At 41.2% G+C, this 20929-nt stretch overlaps 2 protein-coding genes across 2 annotated transcripts; one reads left to right on the top strand and one right to left on the bottom strand.

Annotated features, from left to right (window-relative positions):
* Positions 1–139: 139 nt before the first annotated feature.
* On the top strand, positions 140–8858 carry LOC147147689 (carnitine O-acetyltransferase). The gene is made up of 14 exons (XM_086031182.1): positions 140–288; positions 2961–3230; positions 3874–3992; positions 4433–4486; positions 5438–5603; positions 5692–5866; positions 5964–6142; positions 6228–6328; positions 6423–6542; positions 6636–6758; positions 6848–6983; positions 7175–7237; positions 7318–7455; positions 8331–8858. Exons 1-14 carry the CDS (start codon positions 262–264, stop codon positions 8544–8546), a joined length of 1887 nt encoding a protein of 628 aa, XP_085887308.1. The 5' UTR covers positions 140–261; the 3' UTR covers positions 8547–8858.
* On the bottom strand, positions 8750–20929 carry adamts13 (ADAM metallopeptidase with thrombospondin type 1 motif, 13). Its single transcript, XM_086031181.1, has 29 exons — positions 20764–20929; positions 20457–20520; positions 20250–20383; positions 19943–20026; positions 19744–19868; positions 19518–19664; positions 19150–19284; positions 18701–18851; positions 18523–18627; positions 18291–18442; positions 18151–18214; positions 16948–17074; positions 16737–16885; positions 16536–16656; positions 16258–16338; positions 15989–16170; positions 15734–15890; positions 14284–14413; positions 14033–14212; positions 13714–13912; positions 12422–12527; positions 12210–12339; positions 11498–11674; positions 11213–11417; positions 10412–10739; positions 10185–10328; positions 9902–10081; positions 9224–9399; positions 8750–9119 (listed from the first exon to the last, which is right to left on the bottom strand). The coding sequence occupies exons 1-29, from the start codon at positions 20863–20865 to the stop codon at positions 8964–8966; spliced, it is 4191 nt and encodes a 1396-aa protein (XP_085887307.1). The 5' UTR covers positions 20866–20929; the 3' UTR covers positions 8750–8963.

The following is a 20929-nucleotide window of genomic DNA, read 5'->3' as shown; positions in this document are numbered from 1 at the left end:
TACATGTAAGCATCGTGGGTTATCAAGGACATTAATATTAAGTTATTGGGGATAGTTTAATTTAGCTAATATTATCTGATAAATATTGCTTCGGCGTCAAAGTCGAAAAGCAGATATTTTAAGGGCTCGCAGTTGTCTTTGCTCTTTGGGTCCGAGGGGGGGCGGGCGGCTCAGAATAGACGCCGAGCGCGCGTCCTTGAGATATGACTGCTCGAAGCTTTGACATCTTTAAAGACAACATCAGCGCGTCGATCTGACAGGATGTTGGCCGTTTTTGTCAGAACCGCGGTGAGTGTATAGTTAGTTTATTTCGCAAGCGCTTGCGTAAACTAAAGGTATGGACAGTAACGTGTGTGTATTTGCTTTGACTGCACCGGGACTGTTTGACAGGGGGTGGGGCGCAACCTGCTCGGGACAGCAAGACTGTTTGACACCATTAGCTTCAATTTTACCCGTCCCTCTTCCATCGCTTCTTATTTACCATGGTTCAATAAAAATTAAAATCAATGCGTCCTTCTCGTCATCGATAAGACTAGCCTGCTTTTCAGCAGGCCGCGCGTGTCATTACGTTAGCTTACTAGTATTTGTGCGGACTGCTAACTGACCTACTACTACATTACCTGCCGTTTGAAAGTTTTATTTTGATATAAATTTGCGTGTTTTATTGAAACTCAGTGTCGCTTAATTTGAGATTTTATATTTTGTTGCATGCAGCACTCCTTGTTTCTCCCTTTTGTTGTAGTTGTATTTTGAAAAGATTAACCGGAAGTTTCATGTTAAATACATCGTGATTTAGGTAAACATAAAAGACATTACGACAACGACTCATACAAGTCCATTTTAACTATGAATGGTTAATCTATAAAGAGACGGATAAATAAACAATATTATAAAATGGATCATTGGACTGTGTGCACGCATTATTTCTGCATTTGGGTTACAACTGCGTGCGAACTTCCGGTTGCTAGTACGCACAGCGATAATATTGGTTGCATCAAAGCAGGGACGGCGCTACTCCGGGTTTAGGGGGAACTATAGCTTCGTCAGAAATCAGAGAGACGGACAGACTATGATTGCCGATTCGTTGTTGCCGTAGTGAAATGTTCTCGTTGAATTTATAAACTTCCTCTAGCTCACCGGTAGACTTGTTCAAATAAAAATCTGAGTTGAATCACTAAAAGGCTGGCACAACATAGTTGGCTGGAATAACTATCCCTTCGTCTTTAATTTTTTTTTAAAGATTTCAAGAAATTTAAATAACAACTTCGGATGACATTTCCACCTTGAAAAGCACTAGCTCCAAACTATAGAATAGCTATTAAACAAAGGCAAAGCCAAATTGGGGCGGCATGGCTCAGTGGTGGTTGTTTCCCAACCCGGAAGTTGTGGGATCGATCCCTGGCCATTGTGACCATGTCGAAGTATCCTTGAGCAAGATACTGAACCCCCAGTTGCTCCTGATGCCGCGTCATCAGTAGGTAGATGAGGTACAGTGTGAAGCGCTTTGAATACCCAAGGTAGAAAAGCCCATCTACCATTTACCACATTAACGACATTTAAAGAATAAAGTTGTTTTTTCCTCCAGAGGGTGTCCCGGTAGCTTGAAAACAAGCGAGACCGGAAGAACTTAATACGCTGTGCCTTTGACCCGGAAATGCTGTGCATATACTGTTCAGTTATGAAGTTAGGCATAGCTCACTAGTGGATAGCACGTGTGTCTTATAGTTAGATCCTGAGTTTGAATCTCCGCTCTGGCCATCCTGTGTGAAATTTGCATGTCCTCCCCATGCTTGTGTGGGTTTCCTCCCACATCACAAAAACTTACAGGTTAGGTTAATTGAATAACCAAAGTTTCTCATGAGTGTGAATGTGAGTGTAAATGTATGTCTAGATGTGCCCTGGTCACTGGCGGAGCTAGAGGGGGCGCTGCAGGGCCATTGACCCCCCCCCATGCCCCAAAATATGATTGGACCCCCAGATGCTTGGCCAGATAATAGATTTTTGGGGTATTTTCAGATTTTGTTTCCACATTTCATTTCTCCATAGAGAACATATAATGAATGTCGATCCGTGATTCCCATTGTGACCCCAAGGATAAAAGTCAAGCTCCATCACTGGCCTTGGGTTTGCGATAGGCCACATTTCACACCTCACCCGAATTTGGATGGGCAGTTTACAAAATGGATTAATGGAGAACTTAAATTAAGTGTAAAGTAGTAGTAGGAGGAGTAGCTTTTGACTATTATTGGTTCTTTCCTAAATAGTAAACAATAATATAAAAAAGTGTTTATGGTCTTAAAATATGATGTCAGAAAAACAAGTGTGATGGTGATAACCATAACCTTTATTTGGCTACACAGATTTCTTGCATGTGCCAGTGTTTGTTTCCCATTTCAAAGGTTCAACTGTGTTAACCTTCTATTTTAAGTAAAGATGGTACACACACAAACACATCTGCTTTGCTGCTTTGTTGTTTTGGTGTCACTTTTCACAAACGAAGTCATCCTACTGGAATGGATGTTACTTGTAAACCAGTTGAAATTATGTTTGCAGCACTAAACAAGCTCCTAATTGCAAACTGCAAACTCTTTGCATCCAAGACTCCTGTTACATTCTGTTAATCTTTGACAACATGATAACATATTGCTTAATGATCATCAGATTTGTAGGCCAATTCAGTGCTCATGTGTGTTGTTTGTCAGCAGGATTGTCCAAAACCTACCGACCAGCTTTATGGTCCGACGAAATACCAATTGAATGTAGTGCAAATGTAGATTACTGTGCATATGTAAGATTGTTTACATTACATTATAAGACATTTTTCAACGCATACATTGATTTGATATAAATATTAGTTGTGTATATGTTGTGAGGATGTACAATTTGAAAATGATATAAATTATTGTTGTTCATCGTTGGCAGCGATCCTACTCATTCTAATCTAAAAATGTCTTTTCCAGCTGCGGCCTGGCATGGTGAAGCCATGTCGCATGCTCGGGCCCGCTACACACATCCAGGAGAGGTCTCTGGTTCACCAGGAGGGTTTGCCTAAGCTCCCTGTACCACCCTTGAAGCAGACGTGTGATAACTACCTGGCTGCGCTGGAGCCTATTGTCAGTGAAGAGGAACTGGAACATACGCGGAAGTTGGTGGAGGAGTTCCTCAAAGGTGGTGTAGGGGACCGCCTGCAGAAAGGTCTTGAGCGACGAGCCCGAAAGACAGATAACTGGGTAAATGCCTCTAGTACAGTATATCTCGCCTTTTATGTTGCTGGTTTGAACCTTTATCATTTGCAGAGGTGGTAAAAGTACTCACACTATGTATTTAAAGAGGAAGTCAACCCAAGAAAATTCTTTTCAATAATATGTTCTTTGTGTAAACACGCCATTCTGGTTGATATTGCGTTTGTGGAATATGAGTTAAGCAGCAAAATCGACCTTTTCTTAGCCAGTTGACAGCAGTGATAAAATGGCTGCCCCCTGAGATAACTTAAAGCGGGATTAAATGGACGAGGGCGGACGGGGTCGGAGGATGATTACTCTTATGAATAAGGACGGAGAGACGAGGACATTGGCGTATCCAGGTCGCGGACGGAGGACGGACCGGCAAAAAAGGGTCAAGTGCCCATCAATTGTCAATTGTCTATTGTATATAATACCTGTTTTGATAACATAGCACAATAAGAGAAAACTTCTTCACAAGAAATAGTCAACCTTTTTTTCATAATGTTTCTATTAACAGATACCTGAAAGATCTATTGAGTAGCAAAGTATTTGTACTTTGTTACTTCCCACCACTGATCATTTGGTGTGTTGGCGATGAATACTTTTGTAATCTTAATTTTTGGTGCCCTCTTGTCTTTTTATTTTGTAGCTATCCGAATGGTGGATGCAGTCAGCCTATTTGGACTGTAGGATGCCGGTAGCTGTCTACACCAGCCCCGGTGTGGTTCTGCCACGCATGCACTTCCAAGATCGCCAAGGACAGATGAGGTGGGCCACCAGCCACAAACCACTGTTAAATTTCCACCATTGTAAACACAAGTGTCAATACCCGAATGCAATACTATGAAATACCTTGCTCCGTCATGTTCTTCCTGCACCATATCAGACATGAAGCTTTATAGTTAATAAATATTTTTGAGATTATTTATGTAAGTTTAGTGTAAACAAGTTCACATGCAGCTGGAGCTTTAAGCCGACCTTTACTCATGCTTTCTTCGCCATGCTGGCTATTTAAAGCGGAGTGCTCCGAGCATTGCTCAGCTGTTTTCGACTGCTGTGACCCACAGGATATGCAGTGAACATGACGGCCACATGCAGCAAGAGTTTATCAAGGACAGTGCAAATGCTTCAGCAGTGCATTATTTTAGTTCAAGCCATTATTTGTCTTTCTTTTACGTGTCAATAACACAGAGACTTCTCCTCTGCAGGTTTGCAGCTAAATTGATTGCAGGAGTGTTGGAGTTTAAAAAAATGATTGACAGGTGAGTTTGACCAAACATTTCAAATAGGACAGTGGAAACTCTAAATTGAATATCCGTGGAAGTCATGCTTAATGTAAGCGTATCACACTAAGACTTCAGTTCAGTGAGCATTGAATGATTACTTCTGTATGTGTTGCTCTTTCTATGACACATATTTCAAAAAGCAGCATCTTCCATATAAGGTGTTAAGACAAGAGTCAGCACAGATTCACATTCCATGCACTAATGCTCCTGTTTAACCATATGAATCGTCCCTTATTAGCAAGGTTAAAACAGAATAGTTTTTATGTTTTCACTTTTTTTTTTATACTTTTATGACAAGAGTGTTAAAAATTAGGCTTTCCGCGAACAATCAGGATTTTGGAGCCGATCACCTATCAGAAAAAAAAACAAAAAACGATAACCGATTCGATCAGAAGATGGACTGATCTGTACAATTTAATTTAACAACTTGTTTGTTTACAGTACAGTCAACCTCCGCTATTCGTAGGGGACTAGATCAATCCGGCCCATGAATAGTGAAAATGTGCATATAATTGAGGCCCATTGAAATCCATTGGGGAAAAAAATAATAACAAACCCTAAAAATTTTCCGCCAAACCAGATAACAATTCCTCGCATGGAAGATAGGGGTAAACCCCCACTTACTCCCAAAAAACAAAAACAAAATCATTTAAAAATGTTGGGGGAAAAAATCGAAGAAAATCCGACTTTATATCCTGAGAAACCTTGGATTATTAACGATAAAAACACAAAACTTTCCTGGAGTGAATGAGATTGTGTTTGCTATAATGTCTTGTTTTGCAGATCCGATCAATGACATCATTGCTCAATCGGCAATTTAATGCGTCACAATTAATCACAGATTTGGCATAAAATGCCAATGTTTTGCCGATCCGATCCAGCCGTTCAGATCTGTGTAAAGTCTGCAAAATCATTTGTTGATTCCAGTGACACCCTGCCAGTAGAGTACCTGAGCAAGAAGCCCCTTTGTATGGACCAGTATTACCAGATCCTGTCATCTTGCCGTATCCCTGGACCAAAGAGAGACACTGTTGTAAATCATGCAATTGGCAAAACGCCTCCCACGCACATCACTGTAGTTCATAACTTCCAGGTACTCTAGATGGCGCTGTTGTTCTTTTCATACCTCTGTTGCAAAGCTCATAACAGAGCGAACTGATCCTGCCTGTTTTCCCTTGCAGTTTTTTATCTTGGATGTGTACAACAGTGACGGCACCACATTGACAGTAGATCAAATTTACATGCAACTGGAAAAAATTTGGAACACCTCTTTGCAGACCAACAAGGAACCTGTCGGTATCCTAACGTCACAGCATCGTAACACGTGGGGAAAAGCGTATAATAATCTCATTAAGGGTAAGGAGAGAGAAAAAAATGGCCTTCAGTCTACTTCAAAATGGTATCCGGATATTATCTTAACGAGCCTTTTGTGGGTTTTTTCCTCACTCTGCAGATAAGACAAATAAAGAGTCAGTCCGTGCCATCCAAAAAAGTATCTTCACTGTATGTCTGGATGCTCCGATGCCTCGCGTGTCAGACGAGCTGTACAAGAGCCGCGTCGCTGCGCAAATGCTGCATGGGGGCGGGGCTCGCTGGAACAGCGGCAACCGCTGGTTTGACAAGACCTTACAGGTGAGTGAATGCCTACCTCCATAAATCAATAGATGCAGATATGAAGGTGACTGAGAATGATCATTTTCATATGAATCATCCACAGTTTATTGTTGGTGAAGATGGTGCCTGTGGACTGGTGTATGAGCATGCACCTTCAGAGGGCCCACCCATTGTGTTTCTCATTGATTATGTCGTTAAGTATATGTAAGGTTACTTCTATTGTGCATGCATACACCTTTTTTTAAAATCATTTTAAAATGGAGTGGGAATGATTGATCATCTCTTTTTTTTGTCATAGGCAGAAGACAGAAATAGTCCGTTCCCCCATGGTTCCTTTAACAATGCCTCAGAAACTGCGTTTTAACATTACCCCTGAAGTCAAGAGAGACATTGAAAAAGCCAAACAAAATATGAACATGTACGTGTATGCGAGTGTGGTTGAAAGTACAATTTCCTCGACTTGTTACAGTCAAATATTTCATATAACTTCTTGTTTACTTTGCACTGCCAGAATGGTACACGACCTGGATGTGAATGTTCTTATGTTCTCTGATTTTGGAAAAAATGTGCCAAAGCAACACAACCTGAGTCCAGATGCCTTCATTCAAATGGCTTTCCAGCTTGCCTATTTTAGGTAAGAAATCACCTTTGATATCTAAATAGAAGACGGTGCACAGTGATGCAGTGTATGCATGGTCAATTTGTCAAATTTTTGCATTTCAGGATGTATAACACATGTTGCGCTACATATGAGAGTGCATCATTACGAATGTTCAAATATGGAAGAACAGACGTATTACGTGTAACGACCAAGGAGTCATTGAAATTTGTCCAAGCAATGCAAGACCCAGCTAAACAGGTGTGGTTACGTGTTGAAATATACTCAGGGCATTGAATCACTCACAACTCATCTGGTCTGGTTGACGGTCTGTTTAGTGTCCTGAGAATACAATGACCTGGATGGATGAGAATATTTACAGGCTTGTTGCAATATAGTTTGCTCTATACTTACCGTACGTTGTCTGACTGAGAATCAAATCTTGCCTACAGAACTCAGAGCGATTAGCACTACTGCAGAAGGCTACACAGACACATAAGGAGAACGCATACAACGTGAGAAGTCAAAATTAGAATTTCAAAAGTGTGCACTTTATGTCAATTTGGCTCCTAAGCAACACTGTCTCTCTTTTAAGGCCATTCATGGACACGCCATTGACAGGCATCTTCTAGGACTCAGGCTGCAGTCTATTGAAGACCTCACATCTATGCCTGAGATATTCATGGACACATCTTTTGCTGTGGCTCACCATTACAATCTTTTAACTAGCCAGGTATGCCCATCTAGATACAGTGAAGAAAGTTTTGAGAGTGTGTTAAAAAATGTGTCAATGTGAATTGCTGGATAAGAAATCGCATTTTTTTTTTATTAAATTGACTAAGGCATAACTCCATCAAAATGAAGAAAAACCTAAAAATATATTTTTCATCCCATCATGACCTTTGTACTACTGTTATAAAATCAGTAAATTTGCACAGACCCCTATCCCCCCGACCAAAACCCCCACCCCACCAAAAAATGTGTACGGACGACGAATCCAATGTATCCACCAGATCTTTTTGGTGACATACAAATAGGATGTGAATGCTGTTCTGCTGATATCATATCTTGTATTAAAGTGGAAGTCAACCCAAGCATATTTTTTTCAAGAATATGTTCCCAGCAGGCCCACTAGTTGAAACACGGCATTCTGATTAATTTTGCGTTTTTGGGATATGAGTCAAGCAGCAAAATGCACTTGTTTTTAGCCATCTCTGGGGGCGGCCATTTTGTCTTCTGTCGACTGAAAATGACATCACAACTGCTCACAACGACCAATCACGGCTTACCTTTTTTCTGAAACTGAGCTGTGATTGGTCGTTGTGAGCAGTTGTGATGTCATTTTCAGTCGACGGAAGACAAAATGGCCGCCCCCTTAGATGGCTAAAAACGAGTGGATGAACACTTATTCCACAAACGCAATACTTATCAGAACGTCCTGTTTCAAATAGTGGGCTTGCATAGAACACATTCTTGAAAAAAATATGTTTGCGTTGACTTCCCTTTAAAAGTCCTTAAATCATGTATTTTCAATTTCTTTTTGGAAATTGCATCTCATTTGTTTACTTGTGCGTGAGCCGTCATCATCACCGCGTCTGTTCGTTCCAGGTCGGTTCCAAGACCGACTGCGTGATGTGCTTTGGTCCAATGGTGCCAGATGGCTATGGAGTGTGTTACAATCCCATGGATGAGCACATCAACATCGCGATCACAGCCTTCAACAGCTGTGAAGAGACAAATGCAGCCAAGTATGCGCAGACTGTAAATGATGCTCTGTTGGACATGAGAGCTCTGCTGGAGGACACGGCTTCAGCCAAGCAGTGAACCCACACACAAGCCCGGAGTGTTTTAGAGTTGGGGAGGGCGGGGGGGGAGGGGATCCAGCCAGCCTGCGTGAGAGCTGGAAATCCACCAGCACTCACTGACAGGGAGCTGCAATGCACTGAAAGTCTGGGAGGGCAACTTATTGTTTGTAAAGTTTATGAGGAGCTTGAGGCGGGGACTTATTGAAACGAAAAACACGAGTCTCACTGATAGAAATTATATATTTTGTTACATGGTGTTGAATGGCTGTATAAAAACATTATGAACTGAATTTACTCATGTACTTATTAAATTTAACATCTGATTTAAGTACATTCTGACTGCTTACATTTACTTGTTTCACGGCATCAGATAAGTTGGCTGTATCAGAAATATCTCGTGTTAAAAAAAAATCATTTATTGAGAAATCAAAATATCTTAAAGTTGTACAAAGGAATATTGCGCTCTGAAGCTTCCCGCTGTGTGCTGGTAATCTCCGTGAAATTCAACCTCGGCCATATTTCCGGAGGAGTGCCATCGGAAGAGCCGTGGGCCTTTAAACACATTGGTCTTCAGCATGTCCATGTCCCGGATCTGAACAACACACAAGTCAGGTTGAACAAAAAAGCACACATGACTGAATGTGAAGGTGTTTTTTTGCACAGTATTTTTTAAAATATAATGGCTAAAGTGCCCACCATAATGTATGAAGACTGCAAATTTGTGGCGTTGAATACCAATCCTATGTGCAGTGCTTGGATTTTTATCTTCACTGAGGGAGGGGCGTTGATGAGCACCCGACAGGTGTGGTTAGTGTCAGAGGTTGTTGGATTCTCAAATACCCCGCTGGAGGAAAACAGCTGCTTGTCACAATCTTTGGGGAAAACAAACTTAATATCATTAGTGAAAAACACGTTGATCCAAGCATCACTTGGTTATGTAAACGGTGATGTTTAAGAAGGCAATTTAGTTTGTGTCGTGTGTTTTAAATGAAGCTAAACCTCAAAATGTTTACTCACACTACATCACATTACAAGTAGTGCAACAATGATTCTGCCTTTACAAAGAAAATGTTCTGTTTTGAGAGGCACTAATGTTCAATATAAAAGTACAGCAACTCACAAGTATTATATGGAAACTACTTATCATGCCATGATTCTCATACATTAAAATTGATGGGAATGAAATGAATTTGCTCATGTTAAAAAGGAAGCTGAGTACAATTAGCTAAAAAGAGATTTTGGTGCAGCAAGATATTTTAAAATCCACATAATGCTTTTGCCTGATTGGAATTGAGCAATTCTTTTCTAGTAAGGGTATGCTGCTGTTCTGTTTGGTCCGCTTTGCATACAATGACTAGTGACTACACATCATACCTTGACGGTGGCTCTTTTTCATGTTTCTCTGTGAGCTGTAGCTGAACACGATGCCGTTCCCCCAAGTGAGCAGATGCTGGCGCACAAGAAGGACGTTGGTTCTGGTGGTCAGCGTGCTACCGGCTGCTTGCTCGCACTTCCTCACAAGTGCCAGTCGGTCAAAAAATACAGCATATTCTCCTGTGGGGACATATTCCATCAATTATTTTTGGCCTCATGCTTAAGAAGACAGTATATGAAGTTAAAGTTTCAACTATACATCTGCATCCTGGGTAATGCTCACTCTTTCTGCAGTTTAAGGAGCTTGATTCTACTTTAACGTGAATGACCTCATCCAGGGGTCGCCCGATGGCCACCGTGCAGGGACCAGTAATGTTGCTCAAGTCAACTGTGCCTGATTCTTGCAGGAGCAGCTCTCCACATGCGTCTGGTGAGGAGCAAACACACTAGTGGGAAACTGCCTTTAGCTCCTAATGAAAGTAAATGAAGAGAGCGATCTAAATGAATTACTGGGTGTAGTTAAAGGACTGGCTGTTGTGCTGGACTGCAGGATGGGGACTGTCTCAGATGGACTTGGAGGAAGATTGCCCATGCGGTAACGTTTTGTATATGTATATGGAGTGCGAGAGAGGTGAGAATCCTCCTCCCGTGCAGGAAGCATAGCTGGAGTAACTACTGAAGTAGGCGGCACATCCGTGCAGCTGTCCATGCTGCAGCCCTGGATGGTGATCGGCTTGGGCATGTGCATGCACAGTCGTGGGCTGAGGGGATCTGGCTTATAGGGCCCCATGCATGACACTGTTCTGGACTGAATGCCATATCCACAGGACACAGAACACTTCAAGAAGCAGAGAACAATATGTGAATAAGAAGCAAGAGCATCAACATATTGTATTTAAAGGTTTTTGTTGTTATTTACTCTACATTATTTGACCTGACGACTGGTATTCAGCACAGTGATGCATGGGTTAGCAAGTCTGCCTCACAGTCAAGAGGTTATGGGTTCACATCTTGAGTCCTGCTTTGCTATACTGTATGTACTTCCTGGGATATCTTTCGGTATATACCAACCTCCGCCAACATTCCCAAAACATGTATTAGGTTGATGAAGACTCTAAATCTATTTTTGCACTGTAGTGTGTTGTCTGGCCTGTTGCTCAAAGTTAGCTGATGTTGGCTCCACCTCAACTATAAGCTCAATTAGGCCAAGCGGTAAAGAGACTTTGTGGATTGTACAGGTATTAATAGATTTTAGTGTTGATTTCCATCTGTGTTTTTTTTAATGTCTATATTCAATTTAGATGAATGTACCTGGCTCCATGGTTTTGCTTCCCATCTAAAGTTGCACACTTGCAACAGGCAGGGCACCGTGGTAGCGGGTTTGACTGATGTATGACACTTCTCCTCCAGCACTACACTTTCCTTGCCTTGGACAAACTGGACACAGGACACATTCCTGTGAGCTACACCCAGGTTACAAGACACAGAGCAAGGCGACATACTCTGAACCTTCCACCTGAACATAAGAAAATGATGGTGAGGTGATTTTTGCATTGACAAAGGAAAAACAAAGTGTATTGTGTGTTTTTATGTCACCTTGCAGGGCAGTTGTGGGTGTTACATGACACCACTGCTTTGGGTTTTGGAAGTTCGCTGCACTCAGAATCCTCCAGTACCTTCTCTTCCCCGTCAGTCTCCTGAGCACAGTATAGCACTGTGTTGGCAACCCCTCCACCACATGTTGTACTGCAGATGCCTAGCTTAGATCTCCACCTGGTGGTGGAAAATATTCAGTCAATACACATACATGTATGTATGTGTATATATATATATATATATATATATATATATATATATATATATATATATATATATATATATATATATATATATATATATATTCCTGACAACAGTGTCATAACAACCCAGCACAATCTAATTTTATGCATTTCTTATTTTGTTTATAGCATTCTGTGGTGTAAAACTGCACGGCATCATACTGAGAGGTGTAACATTACATACAGTGCCAGCCGAAGCCTTCAGGAGGGTGGCGGCAGAATTGGATTTCAAGTATTACATTTGTATACAGAAAACAGCGTATTGATGTTTGCGTCACCTCTTTCATTCCTTCATTATATTTAATGTATTTTTTGTACTTTTTGGGGGCAGCTAGCAAGCAGCAGACCGGCTTTTATGACATGTGATCGTGTACCTACACGAAATAATCAAAATACAAGACACACCTCTCTGGATGAAGTATTTCTACACCACTGAAAATTACCTGCATGATATTTTTTTCATGTCTTACATAGGAGGGCAAGGGAGTGCATTACAGTTCTCAGATTTAGGAGGAGGTTTGCTTGAAGGGTCACAGTGGAAATCAGGTACCATCCATCTGGTGTGATGGTCCACACAGGAGAACCACACCTGCATTGTTCCTACAAAACATACATACATACTTCGAGTGAGTGATGAGGACACACCACCTGTGAATAGAAGTGATTGCACATCTTTGCTTACCATTGCCACATGTCTTTGAGCACTGAGTGATAGCGGGACTCCACACAAACACAGGGGCTTGTCTAGAGCGTGGCATCAAGAAGCCAGACTTTAAAGCAGGCTGCTCCTGTTCAAGAAAAACAATCCTAAGACACACGTCACGTCACACCCAGAGATGGGAATTCCGTGCCAGGAACGGCCCATTTTGGGGATGGAGGACGAGAAGTTTTGTTTTTTTTAAAGCATGGACTAAGCAAGGACGGAAGTGGGTTTCCTGTAATCGTCTCTGACCGGGTCATGTACCGACTGACGTGTTGTGTTGATTTCTTTTAAAAAGAAAGACCACTGTTCTCTTCCGCGTTACCACGGAGCTGGCTGCCGGCACATCACTGTAGAGTCCCTTCTTTTTCATGTGCGTTTCCTGCAGTAACATTGTACTCAGAAAAATAGTCTGCCCTCTAGTGGTTCAACACATGTAATACCATGGATTAAGCCACAGGACACCCATTTCACTGACCAGGAAAAAGGGGGGTAGTAATTTTGTTTTGTTCACTGTTAACATTTAGTACATACCTTAACTCTTTGCATACAAAGTATGTCCTTGTCTGGGACATCTCTAGAGCGTAAAAATCCCTCCAAGCCATCATTCATGTTCATACAAGCGCCGCCGTACACTTAAAGCTACAACCCGGAAGTGGAAGCCTTTCTTTCTCCCCCTAAAATTACATTTAGTTATTTTACAATAATTATTTGTGTTGCAAAATAATGCAATAACACAGTATTGCGTTATAATGCAATCTTAAATATTCTCGTGATGTCCTCTGCCGGGCTCCAATGGTCCGGTGACCGACGGTGGTTGTGTAGGCAGCTAAATGCTATCTTGGTCAACACTTAAACTGTTGTAAACAATTCAAAATCCACCCACGATACCCCCAGTAGGTAAGTGGATGTGAATAGGAAATTAGCCCACTAATGAGCTTTAAATAACGTTTATGAATTATGAAACCTCTGCCGTTAGCATCTCTCCCACGGCATCATACATTGACTTTATTTTTTTTGAGGGGTGGGGGGGTCAGTGGGACTGACATGTAAATGTTCGGTAAAAAACTAAATTTAAGGATGGAAGCGCTTTAAAAGGACGAAGAAGGATGGGGTTGGGGGACGATTATTTTTATGAATAGGGATGGAGGGACGATGACGACAGAAGGGTACCCAGGTCGCAGACAGAGGACGGACTGGCAAAATACAGTAAAGTCCCCATCTCTGGTCACACATTGAAACAAGACATTGTGGTCATCTTCTCTTTTTTTTACCTCCCTTGTTACGTCCCACCCAATGGGACAGACGTCCACTACACAGGGCACAGATTCAGGAGGTCTTATCTGATTTGAGCAGAATCTTTCATCAACTTCAACCTCTTGGCTGTCTTCCTGCCGCACACATGACACGTTTCTTTTCACTTCTCCTGGCCCACACACCGCTGAACAGTCACCTGCCTCTGACACATGCCACCTTAGAACACAAATAGTATGTTGATTTTGACGTTGCTTTCTCCCTTTATCCAAATGTCTTCTATCTATTGAGGCAAACCTAACAAAAAAAATGAGTTGATGTTTAGTGTGCACTTCTTACCTGGCAGGACAAAGTTGAAGATGACATTTTTCAACAGCATTCGGAGCTGAATCAGCTGGGCAGTCTGAATCTCGAACCCTGACAACATCAGCGCCATGGTTCTGAACACATGCTACAGAACGTATCCTCTCTCCTCTACCACAGGAAGTGCTGCAGGACCCAAAATTTCCTGTGATCCATCTGTAAAGTGCCATTTGTATATCAGTGCCACAGGCCAAAACATGGTTGTGCTGTAACTTTGTCATACTGGCCTTGGTGGGCAGGCTGGGAGCTGACAGGATGTATGCAGTGGTAAAGGTGGAGGAGGCGCATAACAATGGTGCCCCTCCAGACGTGTATTAGTTTCTTTGTCCACGCATACATACTGATGCTTCTGCACACCTGTAAGAAAAGTCTGCATGAGCCTGCATGTTGCATAATGCGGCGATTTGTCGACGATGCGTGGCTCAACTATCATTTGATTAATTATGGGGTTGGGGTTAAGAGACTGGACAACCCACCTCAGTCCCTGCTGGTCAATTAAAGTGATTTTGTTTCTTGCTGTTCAATTTATGCGATTTTGTTGATGATGGTTGTTGTTTGTAGTGTTTTGTTGACCGGCTAACAATTAATCTATCTATCTATCCATCTATCTATCTATCTATCCATCCATCCATCCATCCATCCATCCATCCATCTATCTATCTATCTATCTATCTATCTATCTATCTATCTATCTATCTATCTATCTATCTATCTATCTATCTATCTATCTATCTATCTATCTATCTATCTATCTATCTATCTATCTGTCTGTATTGTCTCCATAAAATACTTGAAGAATTACAGTTAAACCCATCATTGCTGGTCACATGTACTTCTTCCACTTCTACTCACCTATAGTACAGCATGATATTGTAAACTTTTTATTTCACAACAGCAATTGTACCCATACATAGCTTGGCTTAATGGATCATACAAGAACAGATATAATTACTTGATGCTTATTTTAATATATATGCTAAAAATTTCCAAGGAAGTTTGGTATGTTATATTTTTCTTTTTTATTCTTTTTTTTGTTTGTTTCTGACAAAGAAAATATAAAGGGAAGAGCTCTTTAATAGCAAAGAGCAAATTAATGTTACTGTATCATTTTTCTGAGGAGAGATGCCAAAAATTCTCTACTTCTAAAAAGTATATTAATAAAATACAATCTCTTCCTTGTTACTATACATAGCATAAAAAATTCTTAATGCTACTGAATGCAATGGTAAAAGCACCAGTTTTTAGCAGTAATGTTAATGTTAATGTAATGTTTAGCAGTAACTGTATGTTTAGTATTTTACAAACAGAGTTTAAAGAGGAAGTTAAGTCAAAAATGTTCTTTACAAAAAATATTTCAATTGAAAATGACATCGCAGAGCCTAAAAGCTCAGGTAACGACCAATCACGGCTCATCTGTTTACTGAGCCCTTCTGCACTGTGATGTCATTTTCATTCGACAGCAAGTGGCAAAATGGCCACTCCCTGAGGTGGATATTGCTGCTTAATTAATATTCCACAGACAAAATATTAATCCGTATTTAGACTGGTAGGGCTGCATAGAACATATTATTGTAAAGAACATATTTCACTTGACTTTCCCTTGAATGGTAGTGCTAACGCCAGAGCAAGACTCAATGGGAATGGAAGGGTCTGAATAAATGAAAAATGATGGCATACCTAAGCCACAGGAGACAGAGCAGGGTTCTGTAGTAACGCTCCATATGCCTTCAAGTTTCATTTGTGTCAAGTCGCTGTGATCATTTGGAACATAAAACTGATAGCTAATGTTGGGGTTTGTTTTCTCTCCATATTCTTTTCCATATTTGCGATAAACCTGGAATAAGAATACATTACATTACAGTGGTTTATAATCAAAGCGTTTATTAAGTTCATTCCGATTAACAATGAAAAAATTAAATGGCCTGCTCTGACCTGAATGTTTATCTGCTGTTGCACTGGTCCAGGCAGCAGTAGCTCTTCCGTCTCAGGCAAGAGGTCAGGAGTCAGATGGAGGCGGTACTCTAGCCAGTTATCATCCAGTGGGGAGGGATGGGTCATATTTAATGCCATTCTACCCGTCCCAGACACAATATATTCATCTCCATATTTTACAGCTATCAATGCAGAAGGCAAAAACAGTCCAAAATGAAATTCACAATCTTCCTACTGTGTGATTCTAAAGCAGAGGGGATGTCACTCACCCATATGCGTGAATAGAGGTGCCCTGTTGATTATATAAACCTGTGTAGCATTTATTGGCAAAGATAAGAAAGTGGTGTACTCTGAAACAGAATGCAGGAAGTAATGAACAGAAGACATTTTATCAGTTAAGACACAAATAATTCATTATGCATAATCTAACTACGCTTTCAAAGCTTTCAGAAAAATACAGGGAAACGAGTGATAATGCCTTTGATATTAGCTGATATTTCAAAATGTTGTTTCTCGTACATGTTCAGTGAGAATGCATTGTTCTCACCTCTTGCCTGACCTCCAGTGTATGAGTCGGAGGTCAATGCGCAGGAAGATCCATCCCCACCACACACACCACACACGTCTCTCACTTTCCCAGAGCGCAACACGCCATCGCAGCCGAAGAGCTGATCAGCAGCAAATGTTTACATTGAAATACAAAAGTCAATGATTTACATGTTTTCTTTCATATCAAAATGATCTCTACCAGACATTTCCCTTGCAGACAAGCAGCTATTGAACCAGAAGGAGGTTGGCCATCAGCCTCGCACCGTGTCCCATCGGCAAACTGAGATCCGCGGCTCACGATGAAGGCTTCTCCCTCGGACTGGCACATGTATCTGCATTGCTCGTCACCTGATTACAGCAAGAACGTTTCAAAACTCAATTCACAGGATGAGTATCTTTTGTTTTCCCACCTTGTGAAAAGCCCACCGCAGGGATCCAGGTGTAAAAGGAAGCCTGGTCCGGATGAAGGTAAAGCGGTTGGAAATCTGTTTTGGAACATTGCTCAGCCATGAAATCCAGCTGCGTGCGTTCACATGGCTGCAATGGCAAAATTGCTCAATTATTTTTCATACATTTTTCTGGCATTAATGATGCCAACAACTGTTGTGGCTTTTTTCATTGATTTTGTTGATACAAAGTAGATACATTACTTCAGCCTCAAGCTCATGGATTCACATTCAGTTGTCTTCCTCTGTCTTTTATTAAAGCAGAAGTCAACCCAAACATATATTTTTTTCAAGAATATGTTCCCAGCAGGCCCACTAGTTGAAACAAGGCATTCTGATTCATTTTGCGTTTGTGGAATATAAATTAAGCAGCAAAATGCACTCGTTTTTTAGCCATCTCTTGGGGCGGCCATTTTGTCTTCTGCCGACTGAAAATGACATCATAACCGCTCACAACGGTAGCCACAATCATGGCTGACCCGTTTTCTGAATCTGAGCCGTGATTGGTCGTTGTGAGCAGTTGTGACTGGTTGGCAAAATGACTTGCTGACAGACTGTTTGGTTTACAGACTTGACTGTCTACCTTCTCTCATGTTGATGATTTCGTTTCAGATGGTATATGCACTTTCTACTTTCATTATTGGTTTGATTAAGAACATATCTGAAATCTATTGTGTAAATAAAATGCTGTTAATCCCAATGGATTGTTCTGTGTGCATTAAATTAAATTGACTGGCATTTTGAGTTCAAAGAAAGAAAAATTATGTTTAAATAAAAGACATTCAAAATACTTCATTTTTCATTATTTTTTTATTTTACAAAGAAATCGTAATCGTAAAATCGGATTTGAGAGAAAATAATCGGGATTTTCTTATTAGGCAAAATCGAACAGCCCTAATCCACAGAGTAAACAATACTGACCTCTACTGTATACAATGAAAAAAATGGTGTGTTGAATTTACTCAATTAGTTAATTAAATTAATAATCAAAACAGTAATGTACATTTTTTAAGTATTAAGTAGACTGTACATCTAATTAATAAATGTACCGGTATCTATCCACATGATTTCATTTGGTGCGACCACCTGATGAAATAAAATTGAGTAAATTCAACAAAACGTTTTTTCTGTGTAGAGGCCCAATGTAAACATGAAGTGAACACTCACCTGCTGGTTACAAAGTTCAGCCTCAATACTCATATCCACACAATCATTTCCCCCAAAAGCAGGTCTGGAAAAATCACAATTATTATTCAGTGACTTGTTTAAAAAATGCTATCTTGTTATCGACAGTGATTTGTGTTAACCTTGGGTTGTTGCACTGGCGCGTGCGGTGAATGACTCCACCGCCACATGTTCGTGAGCAGGGGGAGAACCCAGACCAGCCGGACCAAGAGCCATGCACCACTGCAGCGGTGCTAAGCTGGTCCGGAGAGACACAGTGCCCCTTCAGACACCACTGCGACAGAGGGGAAAGTAGTTTGTGGACATCATGCTTATCTTTAACTCAAATGTCAACCAAAGGTCTTATGATATTACTTTATTAGGTGCACATTGGGTCCCATCTAGCAGTGGCACTAGAAGGCGTTTGCAGGAGGTGTCATCATTAACGTTAGTGTGACATGATAGAACCCTACACATTGGCTGATGGCAAAAGGAGCATTAATAATTGTAAAATGTCAACTGGTTTATTGCACTGTAATAACATGGATATTACCATATCTGGATTGTTAAACGAGCATCTTCTTGCAGTACCTCCAAAAGCTATTCGACACTGGTCATCAACCCCATAATAGAGGCCGGGCTTCCAGTCCTGTAGGGAGCTTTCTAGGGCTGGTAGATCCTTTACACACTCAGCATTCCCTTCGCTGGGAACACAATTGCATGTGATATCCTTTAAAATTTCAAAGCTGTAAAACATAATACTGAAGAAATGCCAGAGGATAATATGTAAAAGAAAAAGTGTAGGTTAGGTGAGTGTAAATCAGAACATAAAGAACTGTTGAATGTTTTCATGGGGAAATGTCAACAGAGTTGGATGATGTGGAGTAAAAGGATTGTTTTTGGCAGACGTCACATTGAAAATTTTGATATTTAAATCTTCTGAGAATATAATCAGAGACTAAAGTGAAAAATCCCATGCGTTTGGAAGTGCAGCTGCCTCACCTGAAAAAGTTGAGCAGCTGATGTTTGCTACAGGACGACCAGGTGAGATCCACACTGTTGTAGCCGCCATCGGAGGCCATCATGAAGCCACTCCTACTGCACGTGTTCCCCACTCCATCATGATTAATGCCAAAACTGGGCGAAAAATGTAACCCCTTACTTCACATCCTCATTTTGATCTTTTTTTTTGGGGGGGGGGGTAATTTAGTTGGGTCTATTCATTCTACGAGAATAATGAAAATATATTATATATAGGCCTATTGGCCTATTGGGGATTTATACTTGAACCCCCCATTATAGTTGCCACCATTAGATGACCTGGTGTTGTTATGTATGGTACAACACTTGTGTGATGGACTCCGCAGTACCTGTGTGCAAGCTCATGAGCAATCGTGATCCCAAGGTCAAATCCAGTATCCTCTGTGATCACACAGCTCCACTCACTGGAACAAGCACCTCCCAGCTGTGTAACTCCCCTGACTTGCTTGTTCCCATCCGGCAACACCAGGTCATACCTGTTCATAATGAGAGACATGCGGAAATAAAACAGCGTTTCTCCATTTCATCCCTTCACACCAACAGCGTGCCACAAACCTTGTAATGTACAAGAGGAGATCCGCGTGTAGTGGGTCTGTATCATTCGACGGATTTAAGCGTGAGCCCCACTCGCACACGCTCCGGAGAGAAGAGGTGATGTTTGAAGACATTCGGATCTCTGACTGAAATGGGACGAAAGAACAGGATTCTATACAGTGTGAAAGGCTCTGTTCGAGTTCTTCAAGGAGTTACCGACCTCTGGTTCTGAAAGGATGATCATGCGAACCAGGTGCACCCTCATGTTGGCTCCCAAAGTCATGTCTCTCAACAGTTCTGAGGCCTGTATGGACAGTGAACATTTAGTAAAGTTGATTGGACCGAATGGAAAGTGTGTCAAATAATCTACACATTCTTTGCATAATTGTAATGTTATATTTAGAAGTAACAATATGAAAATATATCACGTGTTTTGGAATGTAATATAATGTACAAAAAGCAACCTCAATTAACCTAACAGCTGTTAAAGTGTACATACATTTTTGAGAGTCGTTGTTCATACTTACAATGTTGAGGTTGGTGAGTATGTAGCGTTCTGTATCCTGCTTGTGGACCTGCTGGACATCAGATCCAACCACTACCAGGAGTTCCAAGTGTGTGACATCAGGCATCGGAGTTGACCGACGAGGCCGACCTCTCACTGTGCACAATAGGTACATTAGATGTGTTTTTCATGCCCTCTATATTTTCATCTCAGATATAGGCTCTCATACCTGAGACATCAGAGGAAAGAGTCTGTGAAACCACATCTCTTTGCCTGCTAGAATAGTCGAAATGCTGCGAAACAAAACAAACAAAAACAAATGTTCTTTTCGGGTATTTTGGAAACAGCATCTTGAAAAATACATATTTATATTTATGTTTTGAGGTTGCGGCAAAGTATAGTACAATTCTCCAGGCTGTGGGTGTTTGACAGATGATAAACAGTTTAGAGTTGAAAAGTCCAATGTACTTAGCAGAGGCCCTGAGCGGTGGAATCACAAGCCACAGCGCTTGCGTGGACGCGAGCGGTCCTCTTACCTCGGCCGATGGATATGTCATTAGAGCGCTGAAGCCAGGTAGGAGTAGCAGCAGACGGAGCAGGGTCATGAACACCATTTTGGCTCGCCTTCCTGAGCACATGCCTGGTCTGCTTTCGTACTAGGACAATATGTGATAGTCCCACACTGCAGGCTGGGATCCTGCA

Source organism: Filicampus tigris, chromosome 5 (assembly GCF_054856515.1).
Source record: "Filicampus tigris isolate MCC_2025a chromosome 5, RoL_Ftig_1.0, whole genome shotgun sequence".
Taxonomy (NCBI): Eukaryota; Metazoa; Chordata; class Actinopteri; order Syngnathiformes; family Syngnathidae; genus Filicampus; species Filicampus tigris.
The sequence above is the reverse complement of the archived record's forward strand: the minus strand, read 5'-3'. Positions and strand labels throughout refer to the sequence as shown.

Coding starts and splice junctions, on each gene's coding strand:
- adamts13 (XM_086031181.1), bottom strand. CDS start 20,865: ATGTGCTCAGGAAGGCGAGCCAAAATGGTGTTCATGACCCTGCTCCGT. Junction 19,869..19,942: donor TCATCCTTTCAGAACCAGAG/GTCGGTAACTCC, acceptor GTCCCATTTCAG/TCAGAGATCCGAATGTCTTC. Junction 12,340..12,421: donor CTCAAAGACATGTGGCAATG/GTAAGCAAAGAT, acceptor TATGTTTTGTAG/GAACAATGCAGGTGTGGTTC.
- LOC147147689 (XM_086031182.1), top strand. CDS start 262: ATGTTGGCCGTTTTTGTCAGAACCGCG. Junction 6,984..7,174: donor TGCAAGACCCAGCTAAACAG/GTGTGGTTACGT, acceptor TCTTGCCTACAG/AACTCAGAGCGATTAGCACT. Junction 7,456..8,330: donor ACAATCTTTTAACTAGCCAG/GTATGCCCATCT, acceptor TGTTCGTTCCAG/GTCGGTTCCAAGACCGACTG.